General features: G+C 45.7%; 1 protein-coding gene across 2 annotated transcripts in view; it reads left to right on the top strand.

Moving 5' to 3' along the window:
* The first annotated feature begins 10,737 nt into the window (after positions 1 to 10,737).
* The window catches only part of EPHX2 (epoxide hydrolase 2), a 59,224-nt gene continuing 46,860 nt past the window's right edge, over positions 10,738 to 23,101 (top strand). The window contains exon 1 of one of the 2 annotated variants that reach the window (XM_082616084.1): positions 10,738 to 10,965. In XM_082616084.1, coding sequence (XP_082472210.1) covers positions 10,865 to 10,965 — 101 coding nt within the window. In that variant the 5' untranslated portion in view covers positions 10,738 to 10,864. Of the gene's footprint in view, positions 10,966 to 21,275; positions 21,500 to 23,101 lie in introns of those variants that run through there. The other variant, XM_082616085.1, reaches the window with a different exon arrangement.

A 23,101-nucleotide genomic window follows, 5' to 3' on the forward strand; every position in this document is an offset into this window, starting at 1 on the left:
GGCTTCAGAGGAGGGGTCTGGCTGCCGCTGGACCTCAGAAGGAGGGCAGGCCGGGCCTTGGCTGTGAGTTGAACCTCGGACTGCTTCCCCAGCAGGGCCTGGGGAGCTGGCACTGCAGAGCTCCCTGGGGATTCCACGTGGCTCCCTCTGACTGCCAAGCCTGAGTGAGCCCAGGAAAGGGTTCTTAGGATGATGCATCTTTGACACAAGTGAACCTTCGTGCCTCACACCTTTGACCTCATGTGGGCCTCCCATCACCCCTAGGAAGGTATGGGGAAGGGTTATGATTATCTCTTTTATTTAAATTTTAAAAATGCTGATGTTCTGAAAAGTTGACTGATTTGCCCAAGCCACGTAGTTAAAAAGCTATGAGGTCGGGATTCAAGCTCACATCTTCAGCTTCTAAACTATAACATGTTCAAGTGCTACTCAGTGGTGCCAGCTAGAAGGATAATTTTGTATGGGCAACTCAGCCAGTACTCGCCTGTGTTTTATAGATCTTAGCACCGTGACTGTCATTGCTCAGCCACGATCACGACTGAGGTCTGTGGCAGACAGGTGGTGACAAGGTACAGGTGCCCTACCCCAAAGCCAGGCTCACCTGGATCCAAGGTGCTAAGAGCTTCCTCTGTGTGCAGCTCACTCACCTCTCCTTCCAACTGATACCACGTGCACAAACCCCAAGGCTATAATCTGTTTCACCTTTCAACCAAGGGCACTAAATAAAAGCATGTGGTTTTTTTCCCCATTAGTGAGAACAGGGGGAAAAGAAATAGAAGTCCAGGCATGCTGAACTTGCATCGTATAAAGATCCAACCAGAGACATCCTGGACCCTCTGGAAGAATGTTCAAATGAGACTGAATTGACTCCAGCGGGACAAATTCCTGCAAGATGGCTCAAATTTGCATCCCTTGTAATTAGCCCACTATGATAATTTCATTAATTTGTCACCGGAAACCAAAGGAGAAATTCTTCCAGGTATTTGACAGTGATTAAACTTTCACCTCTTGTTAGAAGGCTATTGAAAGAGAAAGAGTCCTGGACCCTTTGATCCTCTAAGTGGCCGGACTGGCCGGTTCGGGGGTGGGGGTGGGGGTGGGGGTGGGGGGTGGGATGGGGGGTGGGGGTGTCTGCGGGCTGATGTCCCGGTTTGTAAAGTGGGTCTGGGTGAATGGAGTTCACAGGGAAGCCTGTACAAAAAATATTGCATATGTAAAGGGCTCAGACGCCAATATCCTCACTGAGCTTGTATCACCGCAATGTACCAGTGTGTCCAGACCACCCTGCGCCCCATACCCCAACTCAAGTCAGCCTCTTTTGCCCACATCCTGAATCCTGGTTCCACTGAAGTCAAGGTGATGTGGGCTGACTTGTTTGTCCATCTTCCTACTGCAGCTGGTTTTCAACTTCTCACCCCCATTCTATTCTTCTCATAAGCCCCACCTTCTCCATAAAACCTGCTTCGATTTCACCCCACACTTCTCCGCCATCTGGCACAATCCCAAGCATGGGAGTCATTGCTCCCCCATAACTGTCAACACCCCAAAGAAAGTCTCTTGATTGAGGAAATGACAGTGTCTTTTCTTCCAAATCATTTCATTGGAGATGCTTAGGGAAGAGCGAGCCTATTTCTAGCTTTTATATTTGATCTGCTCAATACATCAATTAATCGCAGAAGCTTGCCACCTCAAGGTTGGGTGGAATCTTAAAGGTCATTTGGATTACCACACCAGCTGATCATTTTCCTCCACAAATTCCAGCCTCAGAAAAAACCTGGCAATGAAGAACTTGCTGTCTTCCAAGTCAGTGAATAACACTGATGTCTGTTAGCCTTTGTTAAAGCATATAGATTATTTACTGAGTGAATAAATAAATGACAAAAAAGGAATAGTGGTAATAAAGACACAGAAGCAGATTCAATAAAGCCAATAACTCCTGAGATGGAGCCACCTTCACCAGTGGGAGGGGGTGACTGTTACTGGGCTCTGGACAGCCCCAGCAGGGACAACCAAAAGACTAACGTTTTTCTAGAAGCAGGCAACTTCCAGCATTCTGACATACCTCCCTCCTAAGTACCCGGAAGCTGCTAATCGGCTCATATCACTTTGAACCGCCCTCACAATGTCCCCGACACAAGCTCGGGGGCACCTTTCTTACCTGTGACCACAGAAGACAGGCCATTCAAAGAACAGAGTACCAGCCTGGCCTTGGAGGTCCTGGTCAGCTGACCAAAGTCCCCGCAGAATGGAAAGGCAGGTGCGGAGCACAGCTGGGTGTCTTCATTTCCTGGTCAAACAGATGCTGGGACAGGACATGCCTTGGCGGATGAAGGAGACCTGACACTGAGAGTCAGGTTGGCTTCCTGGGGGAGGGTTGGACAAGTTCTGAAGACAGGCTGCTGTGCCCAGGCTCCCAGCTCTGGTGACCAGAGAAGCTGCATGCAGGTCCTGCTGAGGAGGATGGAACGGAGAGGCTGGCACGGATGCTTCTGCAGGTAAGAGCCAGGCGGGTCCGCGGGAGGGACCGCCAGCTTGGCAGGCACACAGACTCATGCTCATATTCTCTCTCTCTCTCTCTCGCTCTCTCTCTCTCTCGCTCTCTCTCTCTCTCTCGCTCTCTCTCTCTCACACACACACACACACACACGCACACACACACACTCACACCCTCTCTGGAGGGAAAGAGGAGGAGCCTGTGACTATCTAGTCCTTGCCCAGTGGGGACCGACAGCAGATTGCTTGCCCTCTGTCTGGTTACGAAGATGCTTCGTTCTTTGCTCTGAAGGATCCTGCGCTCCAGGATCACTTCCTGGGTCCCCCAACCTCACCCATAGATGGGGAATCTCCTGGGTCTGTCTGTCAATAGAGCAGGACAGCTTTGAGTAAAATAGCACCAAGGACAGAGCCGCCAGTCAGCAGCCTGCGGTCCTGCTCTTCCCCTTCTCCCCTGCAGGACCCCGGCTCCCTCGTGCTGCCACCTGGTTTGGCTGCAGCTTGCCTGTTTCCTCCTCGGCCTCCTTGCTGGTGACCTTGCCTTCAATTTCCCAGATAAGGAAGTTCAGCTTCCTTCAAACCACAAATTGACCCTTTGCCTCCTTCTCGCCCGCATCAAATCAGGAGTCGTCTTCCTCCTGCTGTGCATGGCGAAGCCTGGCGCTGTGATCCTGGCGGTGGCCCCATCTATCAAATGTCGCCCGGCTCTCTCATATCTTCCTCTCCCTCTCGCTCGTTCCTTCCCCTCAGCCCGTAAGGAAGCTCATCCTCCATCCTAAAAGCACTCTGGGGTCTGCACCTTGCTATCTCATCTCCCACATATTGTTAACAGCCAAGGACGCAGGACACGACTGCCAGGGTTTAACTTCTGGCTCTGTTCCCTTAAAGCTGTGTGGTTTGGGACAGGTCTCTAGAGCCTTCTGTGCCTCCGTTTCCTCATATGTAAAAGGAGGCTATGAATACTGGCTCTACTTCCTAAGCTTGTAATGAGGAGTAAATGAGTTAGTATAAATCAAGGGCTTAGAAAACGGAAATAATACATGATATATATGTGTATGTGTGTAAATATCGGTTGGCCAAAAAGATCGTTCGGGTTTTTGTAAGATCTTCAGAAAACCCAAACGAACTTTTTGGCCAACCCCATATATATGTGTGATATATACAAATAGGATATATATGTGCATATATTTACACATGTGTATATGATTGCTAGTAGTATCTTTTGAGAACATTAAAACACATAAAAGTAACCACCCACATTCCCACTATCCAGAATGAACAAATGTTCATATTTTACCATATGTACTTTCATATTGATATATATGTATATCTGTGTGTATATAAAGTTATGCAAGTATTAAATGCATACAGAGAGAAAACTAGGAGGAAGGAAGGAAGGGAGGAAGGAAGGAAAGAGGGAAGGAAAAATAATAGATTGTATCCGTCAGGGTCTTTGGTTTGAGCAATAAAAATCTACGGATTCATTTAAGCAGAAAATGATTTTATTAAAGGGCAATGGGAAGTTCACAGGTGTACTTACAAAGCTGGAGAACCCCCCCTGGAGCACAGGTGAGAGCGAGGGAAACACCAGCCGGACTAAAGCCCAAATCACAAGCCGTTACCGGCATAGTGGGCCCTGCTGCTGCAGAAATGGATGCAAAACCTTGCACCGTCTGTCACTGGGACTGCTGTCCACTCCTGCTGCTGCCAGAATTAATTCTCCTCTATTCCTACTTCATTGTGTCACTAGCTCCCAATACAAAGGTCAGGATAAACGCATCTGATTAATCATGTGCTCGTGAACTAAATGCATGGAAGGCTGAGGAAGCAGGAATCTGGGGATCTGAGCTTCTATGTGAAAGGTGGCTTCTGCCACATTCAAGGTGGGAACTTTCCCAGAATATTTGAAAGGAGTTTAAATGCTGGGAAACTCCCGCTAATCTTGCTCTTTGGCTCCTCCTACCAACACACACCCAACTTTCCATAATTACACTTTGAAAAAAATGCTTACAACTACCCATTCTGTTCTAAAATGTGTACCCAGGATTTGTTTTCATCAGGTATGGTAAGACATGCAGACACGGGAATGATTGTCACAGAGGAAGACGTTTATACTCACAGATCCCCAGAAGCAGGAATCATGGCATGTCACGTAGGGCCACATGGGGAAGCACATGGGCCAGACAGAGGGCAGGAAGGGAAAGGAGAAAGCATGGCCCAGAGTATGTATTGGAGTTTCTGTAGGAAAGGTAAAGCAGGACAGGGTAAGCAGTCTAGGAGTAGATAGTTTGAATAATTTTTGTGGGCTGTGGGTATAGGGGTGGTCTCCGGTGGTTCAGTACCTGGCCCTGGGGTGATTCAGTGGAGGGGAAATATTGGCCCGGTGTGAGAGAGAGGTAAAGGAGATGGCCGGGGGGTGTGGACCTGAGATTGGCTGGAGGGTTTGTAATATGATGTCTGTACTCCCTTGAAGTCTGGATCACTGGGAAGATGTAAACAACTTTGGCCATTAGTTGCCTTGTTTGCAATGGATGCCAAACCGACCAATAGTGAATCTAAGAAAACATAGTTAGAGCACTAACACAAGACAGCCATGCCTCACAGACACAAAAGAGCTCATCATAACCCCAAAGAGACAAAGTCTGGCGTCTCGTCAGTTACTCCAGTTAGCTCCAAGTCTTGCCTCTCTAGACAATGCACTTTCTTGCTCTAATCCTGACACAATATCATCTTGAAATTCTGTTTCTTATGGAATAAACCATAAAGTCCATCAAAAGCATACTGTAGGGCTTCCCTGGTGGTGCAGTGGTTGAGAGTCTGCCTGCCGATGCAGGGGTCATGGGTTTGTGCCCCGGTCCCGGGAAGATCCCACATGCCGCAGAGCGGCTGGGCCCGTGAGCCATGGCCGCTGAGCCTGCGCGTCCGGAGCCTGTGCTCCGCAACGGGAGAGGCCACAACAGTGAGAGGCCCGCGTACCACAAAAAAAAAAAAAAAAAGCATACTGCATATAAAGTAATGGAGTGGGGGGCTTCCCTGGTGGCGCAGTGGTTGAGAGTCCGCCTGCCGATGCAGGGGACACGGGTTCGTGCCCCGGTCTGGGAGGATCCCATGTGCTGCGGAGCGGCTGGGCCCGTGAGCCATGGCCGCTGAGCCTGCGCATCCGGAGCCTGTGCTCCGCAACGGGAGAGGCCACAACAGTGACAGGCTCGCGTACTGCAAAAAAAAAAAAAAAAAAAAAAAAAAAAAAAAAGTAATGGAGTGGGCAGAAAATAAAACAGATTAACAAGGTAAGGAAGAAAAGAAGGCAGGCACCGCCTTCATCATTGTAAAAGGTTAGAGTTGGACCCTATTGCTGAAGTGCTCACCCTATGAGTGTCACCTATAGCGCTGAAACTATTGCTGCCGAAAGCAGAGGGTCACAGGGCCTGCACCACCCCTGCCAGCTGGGGACCCCGGCTGCTGCTACCGCCCCAAAACTGCCAACCAAAACCTTTCTCCTCTTGCCCTGTTCACCTCACCAGCTCCTGCTGTAAAGTCTGGACTGGGTACGTCTGATTTGCTGAGCTAAGCTCACAGGCCTTCACCTGAGAAGGTGAGCACTTAGCATTTTGGGATTCTATGGTCAGAGTGGCTCTTCCTTCTAAGATTCATAAGGTGGCTACGTCTTACAGGGTTTTTATTTGCAACCACAGACATCTCTCTCAGTCTTATAAGCAGAAAGGGTCTTTTTTTTTTTTTTTTTTGCGGTACGTGGGCCTCTCACTGTTGTGGCCTCTCCCGTTGCGGAGCACAGGCTCCGGACGCACAGGCTCAGCGGCCATGGCTCACGGGCCCAGCCGCTCCGCGGCATGTGGGATCTTCCCGGACCGGGGCACGAACCCATGTCCCCTGCATCAGCAGGCAGACTCTCAACCACTGCGCCACCAGGGAAGCCCAGAAAGGGTCTTATTATAGGATACTGATAACTCAGAGAATCTCAGGGAGGACAAGAGAAGCAGGTGTGGAAACCACACAGCCAAGAACAAGGCAGTGACAGCAAACCACACCAGGTACAATTTTAACAAAGCCATCACTGTGTCACCCCATGGGCACCATGCACTCCCAGAGCTAGACTGGAGAAGCTCTGTCTCAGCCTCCCGAGAGAATCTGAGATAGGAGATAGATGGTCCCCTGGGCTGGACAGCTGGTGTTTGTCAAGGGCAGTAAAATTGAAGCTTTGTTCTCACCCAGATTCTCCAAGGACAAAGCTAGTGGCAGAAGCTGAGCTCCGCTGAAATAAAGAGATAAGATGGCCACTCCTGAGGTCAGGAAAACTTCCCTGACTGCACATGCGCAGGAAGGCTCCTTGGGGGTCAAAAAGGGAGGGGATGCCACTGCATAATAAGTGTGGACATGCACCCACAGGCCTCTGCAGTGGGATCCACCTCAACAAAAAGTTGCGCATGCATGTGGGGAGTGTCCTGGGACCAGCCAAGAGTGAAAAAAGAAAGAAGATAATTGGCCAAGTGTAAACACAGACCTGGAAGGACTGTCCTACATAAGTGATCTAAACCACCTCTTTCCTGCCTCCTCACTCAGGACTCCCGCACCGTTCTCTGGGTGTGTATTTCTGCCTTGCTTCTGTCTTAAATAAACAAACTGTTTCTCTGTGCTCTCTCCCACATGTTACGCTGTGTCTCTAATAATAAACTTTGTACCTGTTTTTACAGTTTTTGCCTCCTTGAAACGTTCTAGCTCTCAAACGGGGAAAAGAGTCAGGGCCACTTTGCCTATGCTCTGCGAGATCAAAACTAGATGCTTCTGCTACTGCTGTGGCTGGAAGAAAGTTCCAGCTCACACAGCTGTCGCTTCAGTTTGCTCATTCCCATACCCAACTCTCACGTGACTGGCAGAGCCCATGTCACATGATCAGTGTGAAGGGATCCCAGCTAACGTGCTGTTTGTGGAGGCTACCTTAAGAAGGTAAAACTCAAAATGTGAGATATTAAATTAGAGCGGTGTTTGAAGGACATTGTGCATCTCTGAATGACAGATGTCCACTACGGGGCAGAATTTTCCAAATGTAGCAAGAGGTTATAGGTGTTGGCAGCCAAAACAATGACAAAGAAGAAACACGACGAGTCGCCACCATCAATATTCCCTGTCTCATTTTCCTCATTGTCCCACAAACAACTGGCAACTCCTTGAACTCATCATTCCACTAAAATGGAAACTTCTTGGTCATCTCTATTTTTTGTCTGTTTTATTTACCAAGGAATCCCAATTGCCAAGAAAGCACGTGGCACATAGCAGGTGCTCCATACATATTTGTTGAATGAATAAAAGAAATTCATTTGCTGCACAAAAGAAAGACAAAGCTTCAGGTGGAATGTGGGTTTAGAAAACAGCTTGAGACAACTTTAAGCTTGATTCAACCACCTACAGCAGGAGAAGCAGCAGTGTGAACCTCTCTCTCAACCACTAGGAATTAAACAGAGTGGTAAAGTAGCGTTGGAAAACCAAGGTCTAGCAGGAGGTGGGAAGGGGTAGCAGGGGCAGGAAATCCAACACGAAATCTAATGAGTTCAGTGTAATGAGTTCAATACAAATGTAGTGACTGACAGCAGATGTAACTTCTGAATTTTCACTACTACATTAGCCATGTTTTAGGAGTCTGTGCTATCACCTAAAACAAATTTTATAAATATTCAAAGTAGCAGACATTAGGGTTAGGAGGTACATTTCAAAAAGATATCCCATTTCCATAGCCCAGCTGAGTGAGCTCTCATCACCTTGGGTGGCAGAAAGCATAGCGGGACAATGACCCATGAGAAAGAGCAAAGCACAATAAAATGCAATCGAGACCTCTAATCTTTGCCTAAGAAGTTCATCCAGGAAGTTCTGTAACTCAGCAGGTGTTACCCAGGAATAAACACACAGCCCAGGAGTAAACAAAGGTCCATAAGACAGCTCCATAATTTCCTCTTCACCAAAGATGATTTCCATCTAAAGTGGAGTCTCATATTCTAAGTTTCTTATTTTTTTTTTAAGGGGGATTTATAAAATCCAGTTCGGTCAGTGTGACCTTTCTCTTCACTTTGCTACATTTTACAAACACATACATGTACTCCTAAACAGTACTGCACCAGTCAGGCAACAGAAATCACTCTAGTTAATTTAAATAGGGAGAGATTGAATACAGGGAATTAGGAACCTGCAAAATCTTTGAAAAGAATGGCGTAGTGAGCTCCAGGCTGGGCCTTTAAGAAAGTCTCCCAGAAAAACACCACCACTGATGTGGAAACTGTCACCTCTGCCCCAATCAACTGGCCACCACTGGGACTGAGTTCAAGGACACAGGGGTTAGCTGGAAACCAGGGGTCTGGAAGCAGTTCCAAGTTCTTTGAATTGAGCAACTGAAAGGGAATGCCCTTTAGTAAGACAGGGAGCAGGCTTGGGAGGTGGGAATGCAGCCAGAGTTCTGTTTCAGTCATGAGAAATTTGAGATAACCTATGAGATATTCATGAGGAGGTGCTGCATAAGAAATTGCATATGCAAGTGTGGAGGTAAAGGGAAGTCTAAACTGGAGATTTCAATTTAAGTGGTTTCTTACAACATAAGCATGCTGCCATTTGCTTTCTTGTTTGTTTGTTTGTTTGTTTTGTTTTGTTGCAGTACACGGGCCTCTCACTGCTGTGGCCTCTCCCGTTGCGGAGCACAGGCTCCGGACACACAGGCTCCGCGGCCATGGCTCACGGGCCCAGCCGCTCCGCGGCATGTGGGATCTTCCCGGACCGGGGCACGAACCCGTGTCCCCTGCATCGGCAGGCGGACTCTCAACCACTGCGCCACCCGGGAAGCCCTGCTTTCTTTTTTTAAACTCAATTTTACTTTTGAGATCACCAACTTCTTGAGCGACTATTGTATGTACTCACTTTAAGTCTGGCTCAGTCTTCAAATCTAGGGTAATCTAGCGTCTATCTCCAAAAACTCCACTGAACGTGTTCTGAAACAGGTCACCCAGCGTCATCCAAGGGCACTATCGAATTTTTTTTTCAGTTATTTCTACAACATTTGGGGTTGTTAATTACTTCCTGCTTCTCAGGAGTGGATCTCAGAAAACACTACGTGTCTCAGGCACAATCCCAGAAGAGGTTATGAAGCAAGAGAAGCAAGCGTGGTCCTGGTTCACGAGAACAAGACACCCCAAGGCAGACTCATTTCTCTTGTCGATCAGATCGATGGTTGGTAGATCAAGTATTTCTTGATTTCAGCAGGGTATCTATCTCTTACAACATTCTTCTAGCTAAAGGGGGAAAATATCTTGGGTAAATTCACAGATGACACTGTGAAGGAGGCAGGGAGGTCTTCGGCACCTATGTCCTGAGCTGTGCTCAGGGCAAGTTGGAATATCAGGCTAGGAGTATGTTTTAATTCATGGAGCTGACTACAAAGGCACAGAGAGTCCAACAACCCGTTTGCAAGCAGAGCTCGGACACTCCTAAGGCTTAGGTTTTCCAGAAACAAATGAGCCAAGAGTGTGGTTTAAAACAAAGCTCAAACATTTTTAGGCAGCATTAGTGTAAGAAGACTGTACAAAGGGGTAATCATAGTTCACATTTATTCCTTCTGAACTTCATTTCACAAGAGACTGGGATGGACGTATTCCGGGTTGGCATACAATACCTGGAGCATGATATTTTATTCTAGAAATACATTTTGCTTTGACAAAGAAGAGTGTGACTAGAGGCTCATGGTCAGGATAGTGACAGACCCGTAACTATATGTACAGAATCTAGAAAAGGGCAACAAAGCTATTACTTTACTAGATATGACAACCAAAACGAATATAGAGGATCCAAATATTTAATGAAGAAACTTTTGGCATCTCTCTCTCTGTCTCCCTCTCTCTCAAGGGTCTGTGGCCTCTGGCTCTTTCTCAGGCCCCCCTTCTCTCCGGGCCGAACTGAGATTCTAGCCCCGGGGCGCCAGGAGGCGGTGGAGATGGAGCCCGGGCCGCCGTGGGTGCGGGTACATCAAGGGATGCCCGGTGGGACGCAACGCCAGCGGCACCAGGACAAGGGGTTGGGGCGGAGGTGGGGCGTGGTCAAATCCGGGACAGGGGGCGAGGCGGAGGCCAGGGCAAAGGGGTGAGGGGGGCCGGGGCCAGAACAGGGGGCGGGGCGGGCGTGGGGCGTGGTCAGGTCCGGGTCAGGGGGCGGGGCGGAGGCCGGGGCAGGGGCGGAGCCAGGGCCAGGACAGGGGCCTGGAGCGGGGCCGAACTCGACTTGGGAGGCCCCGTCGGCCCGCCGCTCTGGTCCCGCGCCCCGGCCTTCGTCCATCTCCTCGCAGCGACCTGTACCTGGGTGGAAGGCTGAGGTGCAGGCAGTCATGGCGCTGCGTGCTGCCGTGTTCGACCTGGACGGGGTCCTGGCGCTGCCCTCGCTCGCCAGCTCCTGGGACCGTGCGGAGGAGGAGCTGGCGCTGCCCAGGTAAGGGGACCCGGGCCGCTGCCTGCACTCAGAAGCCTGCGCGGGTGGCTCCGGGCGGCAGGGGCGCGACCCCTTGGAGAAGTTGCCTTTCGGGACTCCCAGCCCTGGTTTCAGATTGCTGAAGGGCGAGAGCGCTAGGTGAAAGGTTAAAACAATTACTCGACCCTAAAGTACCAGTGTGTGTAACTAGATCCACTGTCTTTCTGAATGCTGATTATTTAAATCTCTCTAAGGACTCCAAAATTGACCTTTATATTGAGAGCTTTTCTTAAAATAAGAGAAATTGCTCCCCGAGCTGTCTGCTGCCCGCTTACTTCTCTGTAATGGAGTGGATCTTAAAGACCTAAGCTGAGATTTCTAGAGCAAAAAGTCCTGTGCCCTGCACATTGTAACAGCAAACCAGAAACGGCCCCAACGCCTAAGCACTGGAAAATGGTAGACAAGGAAGCATCACCAGTAAACGTGACATTCAGGAAGAGATTTCAGTGACATCAGAAAATATCTGTTATAATAAGTGCAAAAAAGCTAGCCCACCAGAGTGTACAACTATTTATACAACATGGAAACTATGGAAAAAAGCTACATGTTGAAAATGCCTGGAAGAAATATACCAAAATATCCCTCTGGCTGCACCAATTTACATTCCAGTCGGCGCTGTACAAAGGTTTCTCTTTCTCCACATTCTTGCCCACATCATTGCTTGCCTTTTTGATAATAACCATTCTAACAGATATGAAGTGATATCTCACTATGGTTTTGATTACATTTCCTGGAAGCTCTTTTAACCACGGTGTTGTTTCACTTTATTTTTTTTTTTTTGGCCCATAAATTTAATTCTTTTAAAAAAGACATAAAAAGAGAGTAAGCTACAATATGAGACACGTTTGTACCTGTGACCTCGTCAATGTGGGAGTGAACATGACTTGTGAATATACAAGTCACAAGTATACTTGTGAGTATACCAGTGAATATACTTGAGAGTATATTTGTGAGTACACAGGTCACAAATGTACAAGTTTACAGATGTGGGGAATTTCAAAGAGCTCTGGTCTCTGAGTCAGACACAGGTTAAAATCTAAATTCTAACACTTAGTGTTGGGTGACCTTGCTTAACCGGACTTAGTCTTAGTCAACTCAACTGAGACCTTAGTGTTAGCCTTAAAATAAGAAAACACCTCCCCCAGAAATTTTTGTGCTAGTTAGATTAGATGACATGTAACGTGGGTGGGTAGCTGCGTTCCTGATACATCTTTTTATTTATTAAAGTCTCATGCACATTCAGAATGATTATTGGACATATTTCGTTCATCTAGTGTGACACTGACTCACACATTCTCCCTGTGACGACGGTCACGATTGTTCCCAGAAGCCATAAACAGGTTATAGCAAACCTAGCTGACCCCAGGAGGTCAGAATCCATGCCTTTGACCTTATTATCCTATGGAGTCTGTGAACCAACCATGAAGGTGTGAATTCACACCGTGAGCCTCAAGGGCCTACCTTGCACTGGGCATTTCCAACTTGCTTGCTATCTGGTATAAAAACTCAGACATCCACAGATGCCATAGTTCAAAATGAAGGCAGTGCCATGAGAGGTACAGAGTTCTTAGTTGCTTCAAAGGAGGGAGAGATTAGGTCTGATCAGGGGGAATCAGGAACCAGAGGCAGACCCTGAGAAGACTGATAGGATGCTGATGAGGAGAGCTGTGAAGGGAGCACTTTCCAGGTGAGGGAACAGCATGAGCAAAGGCTGGGAGGTGGAAAGCAAGGAGAGTTCACAAAACACTGAACATTCCAGCCTAGCCAGACAGGAGGGGAGGCATGAGAGGGAAGTGGGGAGGTTGGCTGGGCCTGCATTGTAGCCCCACGTGAAAGTCAGGCTGAGCACGTACCTAATTTGATAGCAGTTGACTCTGAGTTGAGTTGGGGTGGAGATGCAGTAAAATAATTGTTGTTCACCATCAGCTGCGGTGATGGATCGAGTACACTGGCCAGAGGAAAGAGGCCACCACTCCCAGTTTAAGATTTGAGAGTTTGGCAGCTGGAGGGCGAACAGTGTGGAGAGATGGTGAAGCCTAGTGGAGATTGGAACAGAAGCAAACGAGACCTTCTTGAGCTAGGAGTTTGCAGGGTCACTGGCATGGAAGACGAAGATGAAGATGAAGAATCCAGGCTGCAGGACCCAGCGGAGGACAAAGGAAGCCTGTGAGGCTAGTGTTGAAGCTGAGAGTGGATTAGGGGGTGAGGGCCCAGACATCTGTCAATAGCTGCCTGAGGACACGGTGATACGGAGGCTAGTGGCTGTGCTGAACTGCAGCAGTGGAGAGATTGTTGAATACCTGGGGTGAAACAGAGAGATGCAGATTCCTCCAGCATCACACAGGGGAAGGAGGGAGAGGGAGCTCCAATCTCATCTGTGGTCCTCCAGAGCAGAGGCCGCCGAGGGTGTGCTTGCTGGAGATGGTGGTGCCTTGGCAACTGAGGCTGACATGATCTGGAGGAACCAGGATGGTTCCCTGAGATCCAGATCTGACATGTAGACGGTCATCGTGTGCTTCATGTAATACCTTCTCACCCAGCCTCGTGGACGGTCTGCCTGGCACCACTGGACCGACTGAACCCTTGGAATGATTCAAGTGTCAATTTCTTTCAAAAATGTTTACCCTAGAACTTGAGGTGCTTGCCATATGCAATGCTCAGTGAATGTTTTCTGAGCACGAGAAACAAGTGACCAGCAAATACAGAAAGAGTATTTGAGAACCAGGACTTCCTACTCATATCCTGTGTGCTGTTTCAGGAAGTATTTATTGAATGTTTCCAGGAGCTTCTGGGGCAGTTCCCAGATCTGGGGTTGCTTTTTGCACCTCTGGGCTTTCCTGTACTCTCTGAAGCATCTTTCCTCATTTTTAACTTTACATATGGGTTTTAATTTGACAACTGATAACATAAACTCATTCTTATTATGAAAATATTCAAATGAACAGAATAATGTAGCACAGGAAATGTAAGTGCCTCTTTACCTTTCCTTGTTCCTCTCCCCGTCCCAGATATCATCTTAGTTGATACATAGTTCATTTATCCAAAACCAAGGGTTTAGTTTGTTTTCATAATTTGGGGGCAGTAAAATCCGACCTGTCTTCATTTGGTAGCAAGCCTGATCTAAACAAGCATGAGGCTATTTATTACCATTATTTATTACCTACTACTGTAAATAATCACACATCTCACTGTAAACATATTAATGAGTTTGATTATGAAGGCTGCGGCAGGCTCTCCTGGAGATGTTACTTAATATGTGGTATATCCCCCATTTTACCTTTACAATCGGAAAAATTCTGACTTTTGAAACTCATGTAGTTCTGAGGTTTCAAATAAGGGATCGTCAGCCTGTCACTTATTTATATGAATTTACAGACACGTTTACGCGTAAATTGGTAGGTAGGTAGATTGGTAGACAGGTAGGTTAAAAAAAACCCAATAGAATCATAGAACATATATTGTTCTAGGTTTTAATTTTTTTATGTAATTTTAACTATTTCATTTCATTCGACAGTTGGATATCTTTTGTGTCCATTTACATAGATCTACCTTGCTCTTTTTAACCACTCCTTACTATTCCACAATATGGAAGTGTCATAATTTATTTAACCATTTTTCCCTGTTGGTGAACATTTATTTATTTGTTAGTTGTCACTGTTACAAATAATGTCACTGTAATATTTCTGTAGGGTAGTTTTCTAAAAGTGGAGTTGCCAAGTAAAAGTGTATGTATTTACATTTAAAATATTGACAGATCCTGCCAAGCTGTTGAAAAAATGCTGTACCTGTCCCGACATTGCATGAGAAGGCCAGCCCAGATCCTCCCTGCAGAGGAGATGATCCTCTTAAACTTTTTTTTTTCAATAAATTTATTTCTTTCTTTATTTTTGGCTGTGTTGGGTCTTAATTGCTGCGCACAGGCTTTCTCTAGTTGCGGCGAGCGGGGGCTATTCTTCATTGTGGTGCACAGGCTTCTCATTGCAGTGGCTTCTCTTGTTGCAGAGCGCAGGCTCTAGGTGCAGTTGTGGCATGCAGGTTTCAATAATTGTGGCTTTCAGGCTCAGTAGCTGTGGCTCACCGACTTAGTTGCACCACGGCATGTAGGATCTTCCCGGACCAGGGCTCAAACCTGTGTCCCCTGCATTGGCAGGCGGATTCTTAACCACTGCACCACCAGGGAAGTCCCAACCCTTTCAAACTTTTGCCAGTCAGATGAAGGAAAAATATTACCTTGTATCAGTCTGCATTTTCCTCTCCACTGTTCATTTTTATTGGCCATTTGTATTTTTTCCTTTGGTGTTTACCTATTTATACCATTTGCCCATTTTTGTATTGGATTGTCACTTTCTTCTTGATTTCTAGGAATTCTTGATTTCTACCATGATGTTTTATGTTTTCTACTTACCATCTCTTCTGCTACTTCTTTTTTTCTCCCTTCTTTTTCCCATCTTTAGTTGGGTTGATCAAGTTCTTTTCTTCCAGCTTCCCTTGGGGAAACATCTTGTTTCTAGTCTTCTTACTGATACATTTTGTTTCTAGTTCTCCTTAAGATTACTTTTGGTTTTTTAATATGCATATATAGTAACTCATACTGTTAACATAATCTTTTCTGTCAGCAGACATGTTCATTGCTACCTGTGTTTTTCGTATCAATATAATGATGAATTTGTCTGGTGTTTGTCCTGGGTTCCTAGTACAGAACTTCTAAAAACCCTTGGCATTTTCTGAGTGATCAGTGTGTCTTTGTTATGCTAATGAGGTGACTCACTTGGTGGGAGGTTCTGCAGAGCTTCCTAATGGGGGCTGGTCACCAGAAAGACCAATCTCTGTGATGAGAGGTTTGAAACTTTGCACCTGCCAGAGCTCTAGGGAGGGGAGAACCCTGGGGTTTTAGTTCAAACATGTCGCCAATGAGTTAATCAATCATGCCTCATGAAGCCCCAATAACATCTCTGGACACTGAGGCTCAGTGGAGCTTCCTGGTTGGTGAACACATCAATTTGCCAGGAGGATGATGTGCCCTGATTTCATGGGGAGAGGGCCCAGATGCTCTGTGCGCCCTCACAGACCTTGCCTTCTGTGTATTCTTGAAAATAAAACTTAATGGTACAACTTAAAAGTAAGTAACACGTTTCAGTGTTCTGTACGTTGTTCTAGTGAATTATCAGAACTGGAGGGTTGTGGGAACCCCCAAATGTGTAGCCAGATGGTCAGAAGTACAGGTGGCCTGGAGAACCCCTGAGACTGCAGCTGGTGTCTGACGTGAGGGCAGGTCTGTGGAAGACTTGCCTTTAACCTGTGGGGTCTGTGCTAACTCTGGACAGGTAGTGTCAGGACTGAATCTCAGTACACCCACCTGCTATTGGCCAGTTGGGGTGGAAACAGTAATAACATTCTGCCCCACACGGCCACAGCCAGCTTACTTAACCATCCTTCCTTCCAGCCTCTCATGCTCACTCCCACCAGAACTTTCCCCAGGCAGGTAGATTACTTTGCTTCCAGTTTTATCATGAGACAAATCTGCTGCTTCCAGCTCCTTTGCCTAATACAGTTGACCCTTGAACAACACAAGTTTGAACTGCACAGGTCCACTAGTACATTGGTTTGTTTGTTTGTTTGTTTGTTTGTTTGTTTCAGTAGTGAATACTCCAGTACCACACTGTCTGAGGTTGGTCAAATCCAAGCATTTTGAGGAACCACGTAGTCAGAGGGCCAACTATGGGTTATACAGGGATTTTTGCAGAGGGTCAGTGCCCTAAACCCCAGTGTTGTTCAAGGGTCAGCTGTACATTATTAGCTATGAATGTATGTATTCAGTAGGTGAAGAATCCCTTTGGGGGACGATTGAATTCTAGATATAATGGTTGAGTCTCAAGAGCTCAGTTGTGCAAACCTCACTAATAACAATGATAGTAAACAGTGTGAGGTTAAATTTCACATACAACTAATGTTTTCTGGATGATTGAGGTTACAAAATGTATGCAATATAATCTGATTTAAAATGATGGCTGGGAGGGAGAAAGAGGAGTATTGTTTAATGGGTACAAAATTTTAGGTTGTAAAGATAGGAAGATGAAAAAGTTCTGGAGATGGATAGTGGTGATGGTTGCACAACAGTGTACTTAATGGCACTGATCTGTACACTTAAAAGTGGTTAAAATGGTCAGTTTTAGGTCCATATTGTTTAATGTATCATTTAAAGCTTGAGTTTCCTTCTTTATTTTCATTTTGGATGATCTGTCCATTGGTGAAAGTGGGGTGTTAAAGTCCCCTACTATGATTGTGTTACTGTTGATTTCCCCTTTTATGGCTGTTAGCATTTGCCTTATGTATTGAGGTGCTCCTATGTTGGGTGCATAAATATTTGCAATTGTTATATCTTCTTCTAGGATTGATCCCTTTATCATTATGTAGTGTCCTTCTTTGTCTCTTGTAATAGTCTTTATTTTAAAGTCTATTTTTTCTGATATGAGAATTGCTACTCCAGCTTTCTTTTGATTTCCATTTGCATAGAATATCTTTTTCCATCCCCTCACTTTTGGTCTGTATGTGTCCCTAGGTCTGAAGTGGGTCTCTTGTAGACAACACATATATGGGTCTTGATTTTGTGTCCATTCAGCCAGTCTATGTCTTTTGGTTGGAACATTTAAACCATTTACATTTAAGGTAGTTATCAACATGTATGTTCCTATTACCATTTTCTTAATTGTTTTGGATTTGTTATTGTAGGTCTTTTCCTTCTCTTGTGCTTCCTGCCTAGAGAAGTTCCTTTAGCATTTGTTGTAAAGCTGGTTTGGTGGTGCTGAATTCTCTTAGCTTTTGGTTGTCTGTAAAGCTTTTAATTTCTCTGTCGAATCTGAATGAGATCCTTGCTGAGTAGAGTAATCTTAGTTGTAGGTTTTTCCCTTTTATCACTTTAAATATGTCCTGCCATTCCCTTCTGGCTTGCAGAGTTTCTGCTGAAAGATCAGCTGTTAACCTTATGGGGATTCCCTTGTATGTTATTTGTTGCTTTTCCCTTGCTGCTTTTAATATTTTTTCTTTGTATTTAATTTTTGATAGTTTGATTAATATGTGTCTTGGTGTGTTTCTCCTTGGATTTATCCTGTATGGCACTCTCTGCACTTCCTGGACTTGGCTGACTATTTCCTTTCCCATATTAGGTAAGTTTTCAACTATAATCTCTTCAGATATTTTCTCAGTCCCTTTTTTTTTTCTCCTCTTCTTCTGAGACTCCTATAATTCGAATGTTGTTACATTTACTGATGTCCCAGAGGTGTCTGAGACTGTCCTCAGTTCTTTTCATTCTTTTTTCTTTATTCTGCTCTGCGGTAGTTATTTCCACAATTTTATCCTCCAGGTCACTTATCTGTTCTTCTGCCTCGGTTCTTCTGCTATTGATTCCTTCTAGAGAATTTTAAATTTCATTTATTGTGTTGTTCATTATTGTTTGTTTGCTCTTTAGTTCTTCTAGGTCCTGGTTAAACATTTCTTGTATTTTCTCCATTCTATTTCCAAGATGTTGGATCATCTTTACTATCATTACTCTGAATTCTTTTTCAGGTAGACTGCCTATTTCTTCTTCCTTTGTTTGGTCTGATGGGTTTTTACCTTGCTCCTTCAGCTGCTGTGTGTTTCTCTGTCTTCTCATTTTGCTTAACTTACTGTGTTTGGGGTCTCCTTTTCACAGGCCACAGGTTCATAGTCCCCGTTGTTTTTGGTGTCTTCCCCCAGTGGGTAAGGCTGATTCAGTGGGTTGTGTAGGCTTCCTGGTGGAGGGGCCTGGTGCCTGTGTTCTGGTGGATGAGGCTGGATCTTGTCTTTCTGGTGAGCAGGACCATGTCCAGGTGTTTTTTGGGGGTGTGTTTTGGGGTGTCTGTGACCTTATTATGATTTTAGGCAGCCTATCTGCTAATGGGTGGGGTTGTGTTCCTGTCTTGCTAGTTGTGTGGCATAGGGTGTCCAGCACTGTAGCTTGCTGGTCGTTGAGAGGAGCTGGGTATTAGCATTGAGATGGAGCTCTCTGGGAGAGCTTTCACTGTTTGATATTACGTGGAGCTGGGAGGTGCCTGGTGGACCAATGTCCTGAACTCAGCTCTCCCACCTCAGAGGCTCAGGCCTGACACCCAGCTGGAGCACCAAGACCCTGTCAGCCACACAGCTCAGAAGAAAAGGGAGAAAGAAAAAAAAAAAGACAGAAAGAAAGAAAAATAAAATAAAATAAAGTTATTAACATAAAAAATAAAAAATTAAAAAGAAAAAAGTAGTAAAAAAAAAAAAGAAAGAAAGAAGAGAGCAACCAAACCAAAAACACAAATCCACCAGTGATAACAAGTGCTAAAAGCTATACCAAAAAAAAAAAAAAAAAAAAATGGACAGACAGAACCCTAGGACAAATGGTAAAAGCAAAGCTATACAGACAAAATTACACAAAGAAGCATACCCATACCCACTCACAAAAAGAGAAAAAGGAGGAAAATATATATATTTATAAAATTTAAAAAAAAGAAAAGAGCAACCAAATCAATAAACAAATCTACCAATGATAATAAGCTCTAAATACTAAACTAAGATAAGCATAAAACCAGAAACAAATTAGATGCAGAAAGCAAACACCAAGTCTACAGTTGCTCCCAAAGTCCACCTCCTCGATTTGAGATGATTCATTGTCTATTCAGGTATTCCACAGATGCAGGGTGCATCAAGTTGATTGTGGAGATTTAATCCGCTGCTCCTGAGGCTGCTGGGAGAGATTTCCCTTTCTCTTCTGTGTTCGCACAGCTCCTGGGGCTCAGCTTTGGATCTGGCCCCGCCTCTGCATGTAGGTCACCTGAGGGCATCTGTTCTTCACCCAGACTGGACGGGGTTAAAGGAGCAGCTGATTCGGAGGCTCTGGCTCACTCAGGCCAGGGGGGAGGGAGGGGCACGGAGGCGGGGCGAGCCTGCGGCGTCAGAGGCCGGCGTGACGTTGCACCAGCCTGAGGCGTGCCATGTGTTCTCCCGGGGAAGTTGTCCCTGGGTCACGGGACCCTGGCAGTGGCGGGCTGCACAGGCTCCCCGGGAGGGGGGTGTGGATAGTGACCTGCGCTCGCACACAGGCTTCTTGGTGGCGGCAGCAGCCTGAGCGTCTCATGCCCGTCTCTGGGGTCTGCGCTGATAGCTCGCGCCCGTCTCTGGAGCTCGTTTAGGCGGTGCTCTGAATCCCCTCTCCTCACACACCCCGAAACAATGGTCTTTTGCCTCTTCGGCAGATCCAGACTTTTTCAGGACTCCTTCCCGGCCAGCCGTGGCGCACTAGCCCGCTTCCGGCTGTGTTCACGCCGCCAACCCCAGTGCTCTCCCTGCGCTCCAACTGAAGCCCGAGCCTCAGCTCCCAGCCCCCGCCCTCCCCGGCGGGCACTGGTGAGTGCCGGTCGGCACCGATCCTCTGTGCGGGAATCTCTCCGCATTGCCTTCCGCACCCCTGTGGCTGCGCTCTCCTCTGCGGCTCCGAAGCTCCCCCTCCGCCCCCCGCAGTCTCCGCCCGAGAAGGGGCTTCTCTGTGTGTGGAAACCTTTCCTCCTTCACGGCTCCCTCCCACTGGTGCAGGTCCCGTCCCTATCCTTTTGTCTCTGTTTATTCTTTTTTCTTTTGCCCTACCCAGGTACGTGGGGAGTTTCTTACCTTTTGGGGGGTCTGAGGTCTTCTGACAGCGTTCAGTAGGTGTTCTGTAGGAGTTGTTCCACGTGTAGATGTATTTCTGATGTATCTGTGGGGAGGAAGGTGATCTCCGTGTCCTACTCCTCTGCCATCTTGAAGGTCCCCCACTAATCTCTTTCAAGGGTTTTAATTTCTCTTAATTTTGTAGTTTTTAGTGTAGAGGTCTTAAACCTCTTTCATTAGATATATTTTTGTTTTGTTTTTTTTTTAATTTTAAGGTAAATGATATTTTTTAAAAATTTCATTTCCAATTGTTTGTTATCATTTCTTTTAAACCATCTCTTTCCCGTTCTCAAGATTTTTATTTTGATCTATCTTTAAGTTGACTAGAAGTCTTTCTTGAATTTTTTTTCCAGGAAAGGCGTGATAGCAAACCTTTGTATTCGTTTTACCTGTCTGAAAGTGATTTGTGTGGTTCTCAGCTTATCAATAATCAATGTTGTGGTCGGACCAGTCCTTGTGGTTCTTACTGTGACTGCAAGACGCCCTTCAGGAGTAGTCATCAGGGGAAAAAGTAAAGGTTTGTTACTTACAAGACCTGGAAATTACACAGTACTCCTAGGACCGCACAGTGAGGACGTGAGGAGAAGGAGAGTGAGCACAGGGGCCTGAATTCCGCTTTTACTGGGGATCATGGTGGGGGCCACCGTGGTTTTGTGGGCTCACTCTTTATTGGTGAATTTAAAACAAGAGCGGGAATTTAAAGCATGGGAAGAGAAAAAACCAAATGACCCAACTGGTCAGTTATTGAAATCAACCAAGATCTCTAAAACAAAGGAGCCTCACTGGACATAAAGTAAGTTGTCTGTGGATAGATTTGGGGGGTATTGTTTCTTGTTATCTTTTTATCTCAGTGTCTCATGAGTATTACTCCACAATCTTCTTACATTTAAAGTTGCAGAATAGGCTGTTATCAGTCTGAATTGTTTTGCTTTTGTGTATAATCTGTTTTTCTACACAAAAGGTTGTCTGTTATACTTTGTTATCCCAGGAATTGAAACGTTTCCCTACCCTGTGCCTGCTGTGGTTCTTTTTTCATTAATTTTGCCTGGTGTTTGGCGAACACTTTTGATTTGAGAGCTCAGATTTTTCTTCAGCCCAGAGACATCCTCTCCCATTATTCCTTTGACTATTGCTTCCCTGATCTTTCCTTCTGTGATTTTTCTTGTTTATTGAAGGAATTTGGCCTCCATAGGTCTTATCTTTTTGCACATTATTTTTAATTGCTTCATCATTTTACTCTTTGTTCTTGGAAAATTTGGTGGGTCTTTTGATTCACTGATTTCATTTTCTGTAATAGCCATTTCACTGTTCACTGCTTTTATTAACCTTAAAATTTGAAAGTCATGCTTTTTAATGCCAACAACTTATCTCAAATTGCTTCTTTTTTAAAAAGTACTGCCGGCTTTTGTCCTATAGAGTCATTGGCATCTCCTTCCTCTAGAGCTGTATTCTTCCTTCACTTCCTCTTCTTTTATCAGCCCCTAATCTTCAGGCAGAAAAAACCATTTTCCCTTTGCTTTTCCATCTCACTCATCCACTGTGTAATAGTTATTTGTTTATATGTTGCCTCCCTTGTTCTCCTGTGAGCTCCCTAAGAATAGATCCAAATTTTTCCATTTTTATATCACGGCATCTGGCACAATGCCTTGATACCTTCGGTCCTCAATGCAAGATTGTTGAGTTGAACTGTATATTGCTCTTTGAAATTGGACGGCAGCTGGGGAAAGGCATGAGGGATCTTTTCGAGGTGATAGAAATGCTCTAAAACTGCAACGTGGTGATATTTGCACACCTCTATAAAATTACTACAAGTCATTGAATCGTACACTGAAAACATGTGAATTGGGTGTTATGTAAGTATAATTTAACAATGCTGTTTTTTAAAAAAGACAACTGATGGCAAAGATGTGCCAAAGCCACTGCTGATGCTGGAAAATTGAGCAAGGCTACATATAGTAGGGTTATATTTTTTTTAATGTTTTGTCTAAAGTTGATTATTGTTACCTGCAAGAGGGTTAGTCAGGTAAAAGGTTGTTGACTGTTATCAGATATGAAACTCCCAGATATTTGTTCTCTTAACATGGGAATGGTAAATACTTTTAACTGGGTTGCCAATTCCAGTCCATTGTGAGTATTTGCCTGGAACGCTGAACTAAGAAGAATCATAAATCAGAGTCTGGATGCAGTGGTATAGGATGTGGTGATGGGTTATTAAAATCAGCCAGGGATTCAGAGTTGTGCGTGCATGCCAGGTACGTGCCATCCATTATCTGGCTGATGTCACCCAGCCAGCCATGCTGGGGTAGCTCAGCCACCACTGGGTGTGGGAAATGATCAAGAAAGTGGAATGGGACCTTATGTTTTGTAATGTAGGGAAGTGAGAGGGCAATGAGCT

This window comes from Mesoplodon mirus (genome assembly GCF_964341445.2).
Source record: "Mesoplodon mirus genome assembly, chromosome: 1".
In the NCBI taxonomy this organism is placed as follows: domain Eukaryota; kingdom Metazoa; phylum Chordata; class Mammalia; order Artiodactyla; family Ziphiidae; genus Mesoplodon; species Mesoplodon mirus.